The sequence below is a fragment of the Trichechus manatus genome, unplaced genomic scaffold (genome assembly GCF_000243295.1).
Source record: "Trichechus manatus latirostris isolate Lorelei unplaced genomic scaffold, TriManLat1.0 scaffold00264, whole genome shotgun sequence".
NCBI lineage: Eukaryota > Metazoa > Chordata > Mammalia > Sirenia > Trichechidae > Trichechus > Trichechus manatus.
This window is the reverse complement of record NW_004444200.1, coordinates 640,336-656,988: the sequence shown is the minus strand read 5'-3', so window position 1 is coordinate 656,988 and position 16,653 is coordinate 640,336. Positions and strand designations below refer to the sequence as shown.

The 16,653-nt window shown below is 42.4% G+C and overlaps 1 protein-coding gene across 9 annotated transcripts in view; it reads left to right on the top strand.

The window, feature by feature from the left end:
- Positions 1-361: 361 nt before the first annotated feature.
- PARP4 (poly(ADP-ribose) polymerase family member 4) overlaps positions 362-16,653 on the top strand; it is a 207,402-nt gene continuing 191,110 nt past the window's right edge. For 5 of the 9 annotated variants that reach the window (XM_023724840.1, XM_023724836.1, XM_023724841.1 and 2 more), the window contains exons 1-2: positions 1,680-1,828; positions 3,909-4,028. In XM_023724840.1, coding sequence (XP_023580608.1) covers positions 4,024-4,028 — 5 coding nt within the window. In that variant the 5' untranslated portion in view covers positions 1,680-1,828; positions 3,909-4,023. Of the gene's footprint in view, positions 467-1,679; positions 1,829-3,908; positions 4,029-16,653 lie in introns of those variants that run through there. The other 4 variants (XM_023724834.1, XM_023724838.1, XM_023724835.1 and 1 more) reach the window with 2 other exon arrangements.

The following is a 16,653-nucleotide window of genomic DNA, read 5'->3' as shown; positions in this document are numbered from 1 at the left end:
ACAGGGGATGGCATGGTTGGCAAAAAAAAGTAGAATGTGTGCATTACCTGTGTAAAAATACAGTACATGCAGGAGCATTTCAAAGTCCTTATTCCCCCAAAATTTTACTCCCAGCATTTCCTCCCAGGCTTTCCCTGCCAGGTTTTAGGTCTGTCTAGTGTTTGATCCAACTATTGTTTTTTACCCTAGGCTGCAGTGGCTTGTTCCTTTTCATCTGCCTGTCAATATTTTCAAGTCATGCCCTCTATGTAGTCACTTTTCTACCTAGAGATTTCCGAGTTAGGTGAAATAAAAGCAAGCCCCTAGCCATCAGTCCTTCAGTTACCGGATGGAACCACCAGGTTCTTACTCCACTTGACTCCTATTGGCCAGTAAAGGAGAGACCGAGGTGGGAAAACAGGAAAGGCACTTTTATTGCGCTGTACAAGCAGACAGAGTCCTTTGGAGCTGCCGCCAAGGTGGGCAAGTAAGTTACTTTTAAAGGGGTTTACAAGTAGGGAGTTCATACAAGTTTTGTCAGCAACATTCTTAATCATACTACACAGGCGTAATGGAGGTTACATCTAACCTCCAAGCAAAAGCTGGATTCAAATGCAAAGCTGGACAGGGCCGGGAGGGCGCGGGGAGGGGGCGGAGGAGGTGCGGTGGCCAGCAAAGGAACGATTTTTCTTTACCTGGAAGCCAGGTAAAGAATATAGCGCTGTGGGGGCTCTGCCTCACTTCTGGGAACCCACAGATAAGTTAAAACAGACAAGCAGAACTCCTGGCGACAAGGTCTGCTCTGCTCCCTCCAAAACCGGTTGTGCACACAGGCTGCTGTCTTTACCACAGCGGCTGCTGTAGGGAGGGGGATGGAGCTAGGGTAGGTTAAATCGCCACAGATATCTCCTACCTGTTTCAGTGTTTTTCTTCTGGTTAAGCTTTGGCTTGGTTGCTATAAACCTTTGACTATCTTCTAAGAGTTTCAATAAGATTGATTCTGACAGTTTTAACCAGCTTTTTTGGTGTTTCTGGGGAGGGGGAGATCCTTACTGCACCATTTTTGTTGACATCACCTAAAATGATTCTTATACAGTCCTATAAACTAGGTCCTAATGATGAAATTAGGGCCTACCTAAAGTACCTTGTCCACGATCACCTCAGTAATAAATCGTGGAGTCAGATTCACCTTCTGCCGTTTCCACATCACCTGTTTATGTTGATCTTTGCCAAGATATTCCTTTTCTTTTCTCATTTTATTCAGGGCCTAAGGGATCTGATTCTTTCTCACTGCTTTAGTCCCTACTCAATGAAATCTCATATCTGTATTTCCAACCCCCACCTCTCTTGACTGGCAGATACATATTTCCAACTACCTGTGAACACTAACACGAACTTTAGACTTCAGGAAGTTTTAAACTCATCTCGTAATCTTACCTTCCAGTTTCCACAACTCCAAACTCTCCTGAAATTTGCTCCTTTCCCCGTCCCTGGGAATTACCCTCATGCCTCAGTTAATTGGCAGCATCACCATCCACCCACGTCTCCCAAACTCAAACTTTGGAGCTATCCTCTTTGGCCAAATCCCTCCTGGAAAAAAAAACCTGGAAAATTTCCGGGCCCTTGAGCTGATGCTGGGAAGAAAACCCCGCGCGTTCTTGCTATCGTCCCCGCTAGGGGCGCTTAGCTGCAGGGTGCGGAGTGCGGGGTGCCGGGCGCGGCCGCCGGAGGTCGGTGGCGCAGGGTTCTGCCCGCGCTGGCTCGGGGCTTGCCCAGCTGCCCGCGGAGGCCGGAACCGGAGAGAGAGAGTCTCGGGCCCAAGTACCCGGAGCCGCCGGGTCTCAGCCAGGTGTGTGGGGGTCGCGGATGACCTGCGGGTTCCCCGCTGTCCTTTCTGGGGTGTGGGGGAGTCGGGCGCATTTTCTCGGCGGCCCTTCCTGCAGGGCGAAGCGAGTCCAGCTCCACTGTTTGGAAACAATCCTGCTGTGCTTCCGCGTGCTGTGTGCAACTTCCTTCTAGTTCTGTCCACCATTCAAAGTTTCAGTTTAAAGGGCCTGTTCGCTTTGGGGGTCGGCGCGCCGCACGGTCGTGTCTCCGGGGACGCTGGGAGTGTTTGCATTTTAATTACTCGTGGGACCGCAGAGGACGCGGTTCGCGTTCGGAACCGCTGGGGCCCTTGCACAACCCGGCGCGTGTACATGGAACGGGCCGGCGGCCCGGGGAATCCTCCTGTCTCGGGAAACGGACAGCTTGCAGCAGAATGAAGTGCCTTTTATTTCCAGCGTGCCAAAAGGCCGCTCTTCTTTCTGAAAGTTAGATTTCAAAGAAACTTGTACAAGGGATGATGTTTTGATGAATGATCAGGGGATGGAATCTGCTAGTCATGATGAGTAATTGGGAAAACAGTGACGAAAACATTTATGTGCTTGTTGAGATGCAAAGTTGAAAATAATACCTGCAGGGAATGCGGTGTGACTCATCCATGGGTTCATGAAAGTAGAGCCTTGCAGAGTTCAGCTTCCGGGAAAACAGGCGCAGCCAGATGTTTGAGCAAGCTCTTTCAAGTCCGGACTGCGGAGTTGCAATAAATACATTGAAATATTCAAAGTGTGGTGTTCTGGTAAAGGAGACATTCACCTTGAGTATGTGTATCTGCATGTGCAGATTGTGTCATTGCATTTGACTGGATCATTTATTCAGTAAGCATTTATGAGGTACTGTCTGTGTGCTCAGCTGCTAGCCAAAAGATTGGCAGTTGGAATCCATCAGCCACTCCTTGGAAACCCTATTGGGCAGTTCTACTCTGTCCCATAAGGTCTCTATGAGTCAGAATTCACTCCACTGCAAAAGAGGGGGGTGGTGTTACGGGTCTGTGTGCCACGGTGGTGGGAGTGTTATCCAAGTTGATGGCCTTTGCCTCTTAGGGGTTTCCCAGACCCCTTAGAGAGGTGAGATATACATGCCATCTGAGCGTCAGAAGGCTTTTCTATAATTCTAGCCTCTAATTGATGCTTGAAAGAGTTTTTTCTTTCTTTCCCAATTGTGCTTTAGGTGAAAAGTTTACAGCTCAAGTTAGTTTCTCATTCAACAATTTATATACAAATTCTTTTAATACAGGGGTCCCCAGGATGCAGAAAATTCCCCTGCAGCTTGCTTGGCTTCTTCCTCTGAAATTTTGCATTAGACTCCCAGTTCCTCTGCTTACCTGGCAAAATCCTAAGACTGTTGCTGACGTAACTAGTATGAACTCCCTACTTGTAAACCCCTTAAAAGTAGCCTTTCCCCTCGCCCTTGGGAAACAGCGGCAGCAGCTCCGACTGACTCCTTTCCTTGCCAAACGAAATAAAGGTGCCTTTCTGCCTTCCCAACTCGGTCTCGTTTATCGGTCTCAACTATTATGCCGAGCAGAACCTGGAGTTTCCACCTGGTAATGTTTCTGGTGAGCCAGCCAGAAGTCATCCACTTGGTTCCTGAGGTGAATTGGACAACAGACCAGCCCCAGTGTCTGGCGCCACCAGGAGATTTCTCCTGGAGACCTTGGAGCAGCCCTGAAAGCCAATCCACCCTGGGCCCAAAAGATGACTCTGTGGGAGGCATGAAACTTGCCTAGGTTGTTTGCTAAGTAAGGCCTTAGAAGAGTGCCAAGAAGTGGGAGGAATTGACTGTTGAGGGCATAAAAGGCTCTAGGTACCTGCTAGGTTAGTGCACCAGATTAGGTTGTGTGAGTGTGTAAGTGTGTGTATCCAGAGAATGGGGAATGTTCAAGGGATCCCAAATGCAGCTTGCTAAGATGCATCCTTAAGAACGGGGAACAGAAACTTGGACAAACATGGCTTGTCCGTTTCCTAATTTTGCCTCTTTGAATATATGCTGAATAAAACCTTTGTTTTTGTTTTACTAAACTTTGTGGTGTTTACACCCTACAACAGATAATGGTGTAGTCATTGAAGAGATTCTGAAGCCATAAATCCAGTCGACCTCGTGGAGACCTGGACTGCGGAGCAGAAGCCGGCAAAGAGAGGTCCTATCTTCTGGACCCACCTGATGGGGTGCGTGCTCTCGGAAAACGAGCCTTGCTTATTGTTTTGTTCTCTTTCTCATGTTTTCTTAAGTTTTGTTTGGCATATTTGATTTGAAAACTGGTTGTTTGATTAAGGAGAATCTTTTCTTAGATTTTTGCTTGATCATTTGGTTAAGAGTGACATTTACTAACTCTTTTGTGAACTGCTGTTTAGTGTCCAGATTCAGGTGCTTAAAACATTAAAGAGGTAATTCTATTTCCAAAGAGCTCTGGGTCACTATAAGCTGCAAAATTCGGGCACAGGTTGACCAGTAAAAGCCATTAGGGTGGTCTCTGGTGCCCATCATGAGCACTGAAGACTCCCGTGACAAAATAAGGTGGTTGCAAGACAGGCTAGAGCACTAGGCTGCCTGCCACCCGCAAGCCAAGTCTTTTGCAAAAAAAGATACACATTGGTCCAAGCAAAACACTGCCCAAACCATACTGCATTCACCATTAGAGTTCTTTTTGTGACTCAGAGAAAACCTAGGAAATAGTGCTCTGTTTTGCCAAATTCTCCGGAGGAAATGATAGCTCCGGACCTGTATTATGAAATTCTCAGGGGGAGGTGGTAGCTTCTGACCTGTTTTATGAAATTCACAGGGAGAAGTGACAGCTCCATACCTGTTTTATGATGTATATAGCTTCTCAATAAAGAATCACAGTGTTAAAATTAAAATCAACTGTAGCTACTTTAAAGTACTTTCCAACTGGAGGAACTAGTATATTTAAGGTCTAAAATGAGAGACTAGGTCTCTAGCCGTGGTGGTGTAAGGGAGTCTGGTGGCAGTGTGGGACGTGGCGTATGAGCTAGGTCTGAGGGAGAAGGAAAAGGAAGAGAGAGAAAAGAAAAATAAAAAATAAAAAAAGCTGGCAGTGCAGTGAGGGCTGGCAGACTCAAGGGCTAGTTGGAAGGAAGGGGATGTGATGTGTAGAGCTAGATGGGGGGGAGAAAGAAAAGAAACAAAAGCAAAAGCAAAAATTTGCATGGTGGGAGCCAGCGGGTGGGGTCAGGGTGGCTGGGGGCTGGTGGCTCTCTAGCTGAGGTGGCAAGGCATGGTTCGGTGGGACAGGGTGGAGGCGGTATATGGGGGTAGGTGGCTGGGTGAAAGACGAAGAGAGTGAAAAAGAGAAAAATGGCACAGCAGGAGCTGGTTGGTGGGGGCGGGGTGGACCTGGGGTGATGGCCAGCTGGTGCCTATCCAGCTGAGTGGCATGTCGTGGGCACAGCCTGTCAGGAAGGAGTGGAGGCAGCACAGGGGGCTAGGTTGGGGGAGAAAGAAAAGGAAGAAAGGGAAATAGAAAAAAAAGTGGCACTGAGGGAGCTGTCTGGTTGAAGCAGAGTGGACATGGGGTGGCCGTGAGCTGGTGTCTCTCCAGCCGAGTGGTATGGCTTAGCCCACTGGGAAGTGGCAGAGGTGGTGCACGGGCCTAGTTGGGAGGGAGAAAGAAAAGGAAGAAAAAGAGAGGAAAAAATGGCACTGAGGGAGCTGGCCGGTGGAGACAGGGTGGACTCAGGATGGTGGTGAGCCGTTGTCTCTCTTGCCGAGCAGTACAGTGTGGCCCATTGGGAAGGGGTAGAGTCTTTAAGACGCTATTTTTAGGTGGCTCCTTTCTGCAGGGAACTGGATGTCACCATGTTTCTCTCTGAACTCCAGATGTGGGAGCTTTTGCTGTAGCTGAGTTATTCTTCTGGCAGTTTTTAAGACCTTGGTTGCTGTCTTTTAGCAGCCAGACACCATTTGACCTTTTAGCAGCTGACTGGGTACCATCTGACTTCATCTTGCTGTGGTCCTAGTTTCATCTTCAGGGTGGGTAAATTCTGATTGGGGTGAGTGTTGAGAACAGGGCCACATTAGAGGAATAACTGGTATTCCAAAAAATGTTTGACTTCAGAACTAAACTTCATCCTCTTTAGAAAAATTAGTTTCTTCTAGATACATAATTTGTTCCATGGTCATATGTTTTGAGGGTTGGCTGTGGTAATGAGAAACACAATGCATTGTTTAACAAATCTTATAATAATAATTACAATGGTTAGAAGAAGGAGACAGGCTAGTAGAAAGGAGTGTAACCCAGACCCAATACTTTGGGGTAACCAGCGAAAAATATCAAGGAAGGAAGGAACTGTTATGGAAGGAATGGTGTGCAACCAAGAGGCTATTTATCCACGAACAATAAGAGGTATTGGGGACAGCAGAAACTCTTCCTTGCTAAGGTAAAAGAAAGTTTAAGACAATACTGTTGTCTAATACAACTCTTAGCTAAGTATTCTGATGATTTTTGTTGTGCAGCCATTCCATTAGCAACACTATCAGCAATTTGGGCCATGGTGGCAGATAGATTGTAATTGGACATGTGTAATTGCCCATCCCAAACCATGGTATAATAGCATGTAAGAAAGATTATCCCCACCCTGAGTAATTAGCTATGGGATTGCCTGAAATGATGAAGTCTCTCTTCTGTAGGGATATTAATTTTAAATCACTATCCCATAGTAAGCTGTTAATTTATGAATGAATACTCATGGGAACTCCTAATACTCCTGAAGTACATTGGCCTATCGTACCGCAACCATTTAAACATGGCAAGGCCAAGTATAGGGTGAATCATTGGACTTTTTTGTTGCATAAGTTGATCCTCCACATAAAAACATATATCCAGATGGGGCACATAACATGCCTTTTCCAGTTTAGATATCAGGAAATGGAATGGACTCATTGGCTCTTTTAAGCCAAGTGGCAGTTAATAAGTCATCACAAATCAACAGTTCTCCAAAATTTGGGGGATCCTGGAGGTGAGCACATACAGGGAAATTTGGATTAAACATACCTGTTGCTGCCAAGTCGATTCCAACTCATAGTGATCCTGTAGGACAGAGTAGAACTGCCCCATAGGGTTTCTAAGAAACAGCTGGTGGATTTGAACTGCTGACCTTTTGGTTAGCAGCCAAGTTCTTAACCACTGTGCCAGCAGGGCTCCAAATATGATACAGTTATCTATTATTAAGTGATAATATCAAGCATTATTAGCAAAAACTTCACATAGTGTGGACCAAGTAGACAGGAAAGATTGAAACAGGGAGCTGATGAATAGGTGGACAATTCTGGGGGTAGCCATAGGTTTGATACAGATGGCTTGTTTAAGTGGTTTTCTAAAATCAATACTAAAATTAGGCACGAACTTATCATCTGAAACTGGCACAGCAGGAGGATCTGTGTGCTCCTATGTGGATTGCAAGGCAGAGTGACATACCCAACATTATGTGAAATTGCTTGCGCTGGCAAGTGATTGAGCTAATTTGATAAAAGCATTTTTTCTCTAAGCTTCAGTGGTGGTTATAACAAACAGAAAGGAAGATTATTATAAACTTCATAATAAAAAGGTTAATTAAAACAATATAATAAAGCAAAAGGAAATTAATGAGTATAAAACACTTTTTTTTTTTTTTTAGTAACTCACTAAGAGGTGGATACAAGTAGGTAAAATAAAACTATTTTAAAAAGGTTATAAGTATTAAACTATTTCAATTTCTGTATAAGGGATAAAAGTTTAAACTTTTAGGTCTGAAGATATACAATGATTACTAGAGCTACTAAGAAATAAACCACAAGTGAGCAAAAATAGTCAAGACTTAAAATACCGACAGTTAAGAACCAGAGTTTATAGATTTTAGCAGCTAGCATATGATCTCACCCTGTGACTTTGGGGTCAGCAGCTTGGCTTTGAAGCAGCTTGCTTCTGGTCGCCAGGGTGCTACTTCAGTCTGAGTTTTAAATCTTCTGCTGGCTGGCAAGTCCAAGTGGGTGTTTTAACTTCCTTCAACTGTGATAAAGGAATCCAAGGGTAATTCCTTCTAATTTAGCTGCACAAGGGTTAGTCAAAAGGACAAGGTAAGGCCCTTTCCAGCAGATCTTATCCAATAAACAATCTTCTGGGATAATAATAATTGAGGGAGGAGAATCAGATTTCTGTTCTTCGAATGCCTCTTTAACTTGTGAAACATACTTCTTAAACCCATTGCCGTCGAGTCAATTCTAACTCAAAGCAATCCTATAAGACAGAGTAGAACTGCCCCATAGGGTTTCAAAGGAGTGGCTGGTGGATTCAAACTGCTGACCTTTTGGATAGCAGCCAAGCTCTTTAACCACTTCACCACCTGGGCTCTTACTGCATTAAAGATTGACAGTATTGTAATAATTGAGATTGTACTAAGTTAGGATCCACAGAAGCAATGTCGGGAAGGATCATGGGCCATGATTATTTTATAAGGAGTAAGTTTATGCATGGTTTAAAGTCAGGAAAGGTGTGGGTCAGGGTTATATCCTTTCTCCATACTTATTCAATCTGTATGCTGAGCAAATAATCCGAGAAACTAGACTGTATAAAGAAGAACAGGGCATTAGGATTGGAGGAAGACTCATTAACAGCCTGTGATATGCAGATGACACAACCTTGCTTGCTGAAAGTGAAGAGGACTTGAAGCACTTATTGATGAAGATCAAAGACTACAGCCTTCAGTATGGATTACACCTCAACATAAAGAAAACAAAAAGCCTCACAACTGGACCAATAAATAACACCATGATAAATGGAGAAAATATTGAATTTGTCAAGGACTTCGTTTTACTTGGCTCCACAATCAACATCCATGGAAGCAGCAGTCAGGAAATCAAATGATGCATTGCGTCGAGCAAATCTGCTGCAAAAGAGCTCTTGAAAGTGTTAAAAAGCAAAGATGTCACTTTAAGAATAAAGTGCACCTGACCCAAGCCATGGTGTTTTCAGTCGCCTCATATGCGTGTGAAAGCTGGACAATGAATAAGGAAGACAGAAGAAGAATTGATTCCTTGGAATTATGGTGTTGGTGAAGAATATTGAATATACCATGGACTGCCAGAAGAACGAACACATCTGTCTTGGAAGAAGTACAGCCACAATGCTCCTTAGAAGTAAGGATGGCAAGACTTCGTCTCACATACTATGGACATATTATCAGGAGGGATCATTCCCTGGAGAAGGACATCATGCTTGGTAAAGTAGAAGGTGAGTGAAAAAGTGGAAGACCTTCAGTGAGATGGATTGACAAAGTGGCTGCAACAATGGTCTCAAACATAGCAACAATTGTGAGGATGGTGCAGGATGGGGCAGTGTTTCATTGTGTTGTGCATAGGGTTGCTATGAGTCGGAATCGACTCGACAGCACCTAACAACTACAACAATAACAACAACAAGTTTATGAGATCTGAAAGGAGTGCTTCTTAAATTTAGAAGGACTAAAAGGTGAACTGTAGTCCAGGGCAAACCTAAGGATTTGGAAAGTTTAGCAAGTTGAGTTTTTATTATACCATTAATTCTTTCTACCAGCCCAAAGTCTGTAGGTAGTAAAGGCAATGTAATCTTTGGTATATAGGAAAAACTTGGCATAATTCTTGAATAACTTGTCCAGTAAAATGAATTCTCTAGTCACTGGAAAGAATTTTGGGTGCTCCTTAAATAGGTATTATGTTTCCAAGGAGCTTCTTTGCCACGAAAGAAGCAGTGGCCCGTTGACAGATAAAAGCCTTTACCCAGTGGGAAAATCTATGAATTGTTATTAAGACATATTTGTAACTACTCAAAGGTGGAAGCTGGATAAAGTCCAACTGCTATTCGAGCCTACTCCCAGAATGCAAAGGATATTGTCCAGGGGAAGTCTTAAGATGTTTCCCAGGTTTATAATGAGGGCAGGTAGAGCAGTGGGTGGTCACATGCTCAGCTACTTTAGAAAAAATTTTCCACCAGTATTTTTTAAAATCTCTCCCTAGGTGAATATTCTCATGTAGAGTCCTCATCATAGGGACGTGTAAAAGTTTAGAAGGAACAATTTTGGTATTAGTGTCAGGGTCTTGATAACAGCCTGACTTTTTCCATGCTTCAGTTTCATTAAATTAAGCCAATTGCTGACGTTTGAAAAGCTTCTCTTTGGTGGGTGCGAATGTACTAGTGGTTTCATGAGAATAGCTTTCTATAGCTTCTTCCAAAAGCCCTTTTGTACACCCTTTTGCTGTTGCAAAGGCGATGATAACTTGGGAAGTAGCTTTTTTTTAGCAGCTGCATCAGCAAGATTATTTTCCCCAACTTCTTCAGTTTGGAACACTCCTTTTGGCTGGTGTGCTTGTATTTAAACTACGGCAATGTTAGAAGGGAGCAGCAAGACATCCAACAGGTCTACTACTAAAGCCCATTTATAATAGTGTTACCAAAACCCAAAAAAAACCCTAACCCATTGCTGTTGAGTTGATTCCGACTCATAACAACCGGATAGGGCAAAGTAGTACCACCATGTAGGGTTTCCAAGGAGCGGCTGGTGGATTCGAACTGCCAACCTTTTAGTTAGTAGCTGAGCTCTTAACCACTGCACCACCAGGGCGCTGTAGTGTTACTAGAGGAGGCTTAAAAAACCTCTTTGTTTTCATACTATTCCAAAATCATGAACAATCTCAAATGCATATTTTGAATCTGTAAAAACATTTATGGACTTTCTTTAGCAAGTTTGCATGCTCTGGTAAGAGCATTAAGTTCAGCTTGTTGAGCTGAAGTGGCCTTAGGAAGAGGCTGGCTTTCAAAGACTTCGGTAGAAGTAGTAACAGCGTAACTAGTATGATAGTGAGATTTAGGACCTGCTTCAAATAAGAGCCATCTACAAACAATATTGTATCAGGGTTGTTAAAGGAGTTTCTTTTAAATTACTACGAGGAGACAGAAGCTGCTTGCTTAAGTCTAAACAATCATGGTAAGGGCTAAAACTCATTGCCATTGGGTCGATTCTGACTCATAGCGACCCTATAGGACAAAGTAGAACTGCCTTATAGGGTTTCCAAGAAGCGGCTGGTGGATTTGAACTGCCGATCTTTTTGTTAGCGGGAAAGCTCTTAATCACTGTACTACCAGGGCTCCATGGGAAGGACAGTCGTCCTTATCAGCTGTAGGGAGAAGGGTAGCTGGGTTTAAAGTAGCTACCGTATGTAATTGAATATTAGAGGCTACCAGAAGAAGCACTTCATAGGAAACGAGTCTGCTGGCAGACAAATTTGAGTTAAAGCAGAATTAAGTAATGCAGATACAGCATGGGGTACATATATATTTAAAAGGTTTCCCAAAACTATATCTGCCATGTTTTCCACTAATTTTGCTGTAGTGGCCACCACACTAAGGCATGGGGGAGGGTAGGTCCTGGCCATGGAGTCCAGCTGCAGGCTATAGAACCCACAGGCCTATTTTGTCCCCTTGTTTCTATGTAAGAACACCTAATGCATTACCAGAAACTCCATGCACAAAAAGTACAAAGTCCAAATAATAGGAAATCCTAAAGCAGGCATTTTAATCGAAGCTTGTTTTAACTTAGTATCACCCCTTGATTTTCTGAGGTAAGATAGAATGGATCAGGTCAGATGTTTTCAAATATTTACATAAAGGCTGTGCTGTAAGAGAATAGTTAGGAATCCAGGCTTGATAATAACCACAAAGACCTAGAAATCCCCTTAATTTTTCTTTGTTTTAGGCAGGGGAAAAGCAGCACTAGCCTCTTTTCTCTTGGTGTCAATAGAAATGCCTTCTGCAGCGATCAAATGACCTAAGTGTTTGGCAGAAGGCCAAGCTAAGTGCAATTTCTCTTTTGAGACTTTATGTCTACAGCCAAATGTTTTAGCAGGTCTTTGCTGTTCTCCAGGCAAGCCTGTTGAGAGGTGGGACACACCAGCAAATGCTTGACATATTGTAATAAGGTAGATTTATTTCGAAATTGCAAAGGTTTCAAATCTGTGTACAAAAGTTGAGAAAAAATAACTGGGAGACTGTAAAACCCTGAGGCATGACATTCGAGGTAAAGCGTTGATTTTCCCAAGTAAAAGCAAACAAATATCAACTCTTGGGTTTGACAGGAATGCTGAAAAATGCACTACAAAGGTCTATAACATTAAATCATACTGCTTCAGAAGGAACATTGGAAAGTAACAGTTGTGGGTTAGGGACAACAGGGTATCTAGGGATAACAGTGCAATTTATTGCAAACAAATTCGAAACTAACCACCAACGTCTACTGTGAGGTTTCTTAACTGGAAGAATAGGGGTGTTATAAGAACTAATGCAGGTGACAATTAACCCTTTAGAAATAACATCTTGAATAATAGGTGTTATTCCTTTTTTTCTTCTCATTTAAGTGAGTATTGTGGAATATTAGGCAAAGGCTTAGACATGTCCACTTGAATTTTAATAGTTTCAAAGGACAGAGCCCTGCCAACATCTGTAGAAATCATGACCCACAAAGTTTCAGGGACCTGATAAATCACTTCACTGGGGAGAGAATCTGTTGGAACAGAATTTTGAAGAGGCATAGTAAGGGCTTGCACGTGGCAGATAGCCTCTTCTTTTTGAATGTTGTCTATTCCTGAGTGTTGATTATCATGCAAGATTAATAATATTTTCCCCTTTTCATTGTATTATAAATGGCAATCCATTTAGATAAAATATCTCTTTCTATTAAATTAACAGGGTTTCAGGACTTAGCAGAAAGGGACGCAAATTCTCTAATGAGCCAAGAGAAATTGGCATAGGTTGAGAATGAAATAGTGTTTGTTTCTTATTTGTAACTCCCACTATAGTTGAAGTTTTTTATTCCGGGGCAGGGGCATTTTCAGGCACACAGGATTAGTTGCAGATAATGTAACCCCCAAATTAATTAAAAATTACACAGTTCTCCATTAATGTACGTAGTTGTTTTTCCTTGAGGGTTTAGAGCTGACATAGGAAAAGCCCTGTTTTTTCCCTGGAGCCCCTTCATTCTGAATCAGGGGAAGGAGGAGTGGTTGAGTTTGAAACCTTCTGTTTATTCTTTCAGTGGCCAGGTTTTTTACAACAGTTGCAGAGGCTAGTTTTAGGTCCATTGAAGGGTTTGAAACCCTTTTTCTGGGCAGGCCCTTGTTGTAGCTTTTTGTAATTGAAGCACCATTATTTATTTAATTTGTTAGTTTGAGCAGTCTGCTTTGTTTCTAAAGTTTGGGCAAGCTCATGAGCTAAAGTAGTTAATTGCTCAATAGAAGCAGTCTTCCAATTTAAACAAGGTCTCTTGACTAATGCTGAGATTTCAGACTTGAGGCCAGAAATAAATACTACGTTAAACATCTCTGTTTCTTCATCTGAAGGGTTCGACCCAGAATGTTCCAAAAACTTATAGAATAATGGGGATTGATAATCATAAACACTCTCATCTTGGCCTTGTTTACAAGAATGAACTTTCGTCCCATCTATTTTTTTGGAGGAAAGTCCTTATGGATTGCATCTTCTACGTCTTTGCCCTTCTCTTGAGCATATGCGAGAAGGATTTCAGCCGTTTTTGCTGTATTCAAAGCTAAATCATCTTAGGGATCTTTTCACTTAGCATGTTTTAACCATAATTTGGCTTCCCCGGGGCCAACTAACATATGGACTAATTGATATAAATTAGCCAATCCTGGTTGATAGGCACTAATAAGGACTTTGAATTCCTTAGCTAATCAATAAGGATTCTCATGTAAATTTGGAAAATCTTTAGCAATGCTGTGTAATTCTCTACAAGTCCAGGGAATGAAAGAAATAACAGTATTCTTTGGATTTACCCTAGTGCCCACTCCAGGTTCTGCAGGACAAATTTTAAAAGGTATTTCATGAAAAGGCTTTGACTTTGCTTTTTTTTAATTTTGGACTCCCTTCTTCTGAATTCCCTTTTGAACTCTCTAGTTTTAGCCTTCTAATTCTGGGCTGTTTGGCTTTGAATCTTTAGCAGATTCTTCTCTGGCTTTAAATCTTTAGTAGCTTCTCTTTCTGAGAAGAAAAGAAGTTCAGACAGAGAGTTTCCAGATAGATAAACAGGCAGAGGAGGATACAGAGAAGAGGCTGCTGGCAGGGAGGCAGAGGAAGTTGCAGCGGAGGTTGTCAGAGAAGGGTACAGAGAAACAGCTGCTGGAAGAGGGGCAGAGGGAGCTGCAATGGGAGGGCATAAGTACAGCAGAGCTCTGGCTTTCTAATTTTTTATTTTTCTTAGTGAATTCAGAAACTGAATTCTGCAATTCTTTTTCTGTTCAGTCAGTTTGGATACGGAATTCTGCAGAGAAGTTGTTTTACTTTGTTGATGTCATTTTGATGCTACAAATTACCAGTTAGAAAAATTGTCCCATTGAAATTTTTAATCTGAGACCCTTTTTTTGTAGCTCACTGTGCAGAAAAATTATCTTAGAAAGTTTAAATGTCCCATTAAGTGGCCACTCATCCAAACTGCCTTTGTCAAGTCATGCCAAGCAGACAAAAATAAGCAAGAAGAAGAACCATAATGCTCGTTCATATAATGAGTGGGAGTCCTCGGAGGGGGCTCAGTATTGCACTTAGGTTTGGCATTTCTCATATTTCCAGAGGCAGTGTAATGTTAGCTTCGGAAGCTTTTCAAAGGTCAGAGGTCTCAGCTTCTCAGAACCAACTAATATCCCTGACAAAGGAGTGCCACAGGGCTTGGAAATGCAGCTTTTTATGGTTCTGAGCTCCCTAAACAGTGACTATAAGATACCTAAAACAAAGAAACTTATACTCCGTTTAAAAGACAGAGAAAAAAGAGGAAGACAAACCTTCAACAAAAGTTTGGGCAGCCTGTACACAAAGTAAATGGGGCTCGAACCCAAGAGGTGTTTACCTGCCACAATTCCTGGGATCCTGCAAAAAGCAGACAGGCCCAAGAGGCCTTTGCTGGTGCCAGAAGCCTCGATTTTCTCACTACCCTGGATGCTGCAGAGGTAAAAATCCTTTGGATCTCTTCGTGGTTGCCAAGAAATGTACTAGTGAAGTCACTAGAGTGATGCTTCAATAGAAATTAAAAAATTTATTGAAGGAATAATTTCATTTCACAAAATGGAGAAACACATGGCATTCAGGTAGACTGCAGTGCATGTTCTACCTTGCAGGGGAAACAGCAGGGTATTTAACAGGCAGAATAAACAAAGGCAAATAGATTTATATCAAAGGGAGTGCAGGGGAAGGAAGGGGATTTACAAGGGGTTGTCAAACTACAAACTTTCTTAACATTTATTTTTAGCCTAACACAAATATCTTATTCCTGATACAGTTTGATTAAGGCAATATTTCTAAAGTGGGACATATAAACATTCTTGAAATGTGTTTTAGTGATGGATTGCAGGCTGACTCAAGTCTAGTTAGAGTACTTGAAATGTAAAGCTGACCATTTAATTGGAGAACAGCTCTAAATCTGAAGGCTTTTGAAATGTAAACATTGCCCATCTGGCTAAGGGGGAGTGAGTTAGGGCCCAGGAATTCACTGGGTGAATTCCCTGAAAGCAGTTAAAATAGCAAGTTAATTTACATAAGTTAAAACTCAAATCTCTGCAGTCTTTGTGTTACAAACAGTCAAGGGTTTTAAAGCTGTAATCTACATCCTTATTTTAACAAACTTAGTCTCTACCTAGGTTCACATTTACAGATAAATAGCAGAAATACTGTGAAAAAATCCCGGTGAGCAAAGATTTAATCTGAGAGTCAGGATGTGGAACTAAGACTTGATATAAACTTACCTTGGCTATAAAGTTATTTACCATTTTGTAGAGTAACAACTTTCACCAAAGCCTTCTACATGGATAAAATATAGCGACTATCAGGATTATTGCTATGATTAAACAGACTAAACCACAAATTTCAGTCTAGTGTATTTAACACTCCCATTTTCAATACACAATGATTACAATAGAAAATAAGGTGAGTTAGTATAAACCCGTTGCTATCTAGTTGATTCCAACTCATAACAACCCTATAGGATAGAGTAGAACTGCCCTGTCTTAGTCATCTAGTGCTGCTATAACAGAAATACCACAAGTGGATGGCTTCTAACAGAGAATTTTATTCTCTCACAGTCCAGTAGGCTACAAGTCCAAATTCAGGGCATCAGCTCCAGGAGAAGGCCCCCTCTCTCTGTTGTCTCTGGAGGAAGGTCCTTGTGATGCATCAGTCTTCCCTTGGTCTGGGAGCATCTCAGCACAGGAACCTCAGGTCCAAAGGACATACTCTGCTCCTGGCACTGCTTTCTTGGTGGTGTGAGGTTCCCATGTGTCTCTGCTCGCTTCTCTCTTTTATATCTCACAACAGATTGGCTTAACACAGTATCCAATCTTGTAAACCTTATCAGTATAACTACCACTAATCCATCTTATTAGATCACAGTGATTGACTTTACAACACGTAAGGAAATCACATCAGAAAACAAAATGGTACACAATCATACAATACTGGGAATCATGACCCAGCCAAGTTGACAGATATGTTTTGGGGACACAGTTCAATCCATGACGTGCCCCATAGAGTTTCCAACGAGCGACTGGTGGATTCAAACTACTGACCTTTGGTTAGCAGCTGTAGCTCTTAACCACTGCACCACCAAGGCTCTGTAAGTTAGTATAAACCAAAAAACCAAACCCATTGCCTTTGAATCGATTCTGACTCATAGCGACCCTATAGGACAGAGTAGAACTGCCCCACAGGTTTTCCAAGGGGCGCCTGGTGGATAAGTTGTACTAATTCAGCCAACTGGATTTTCTATTCCT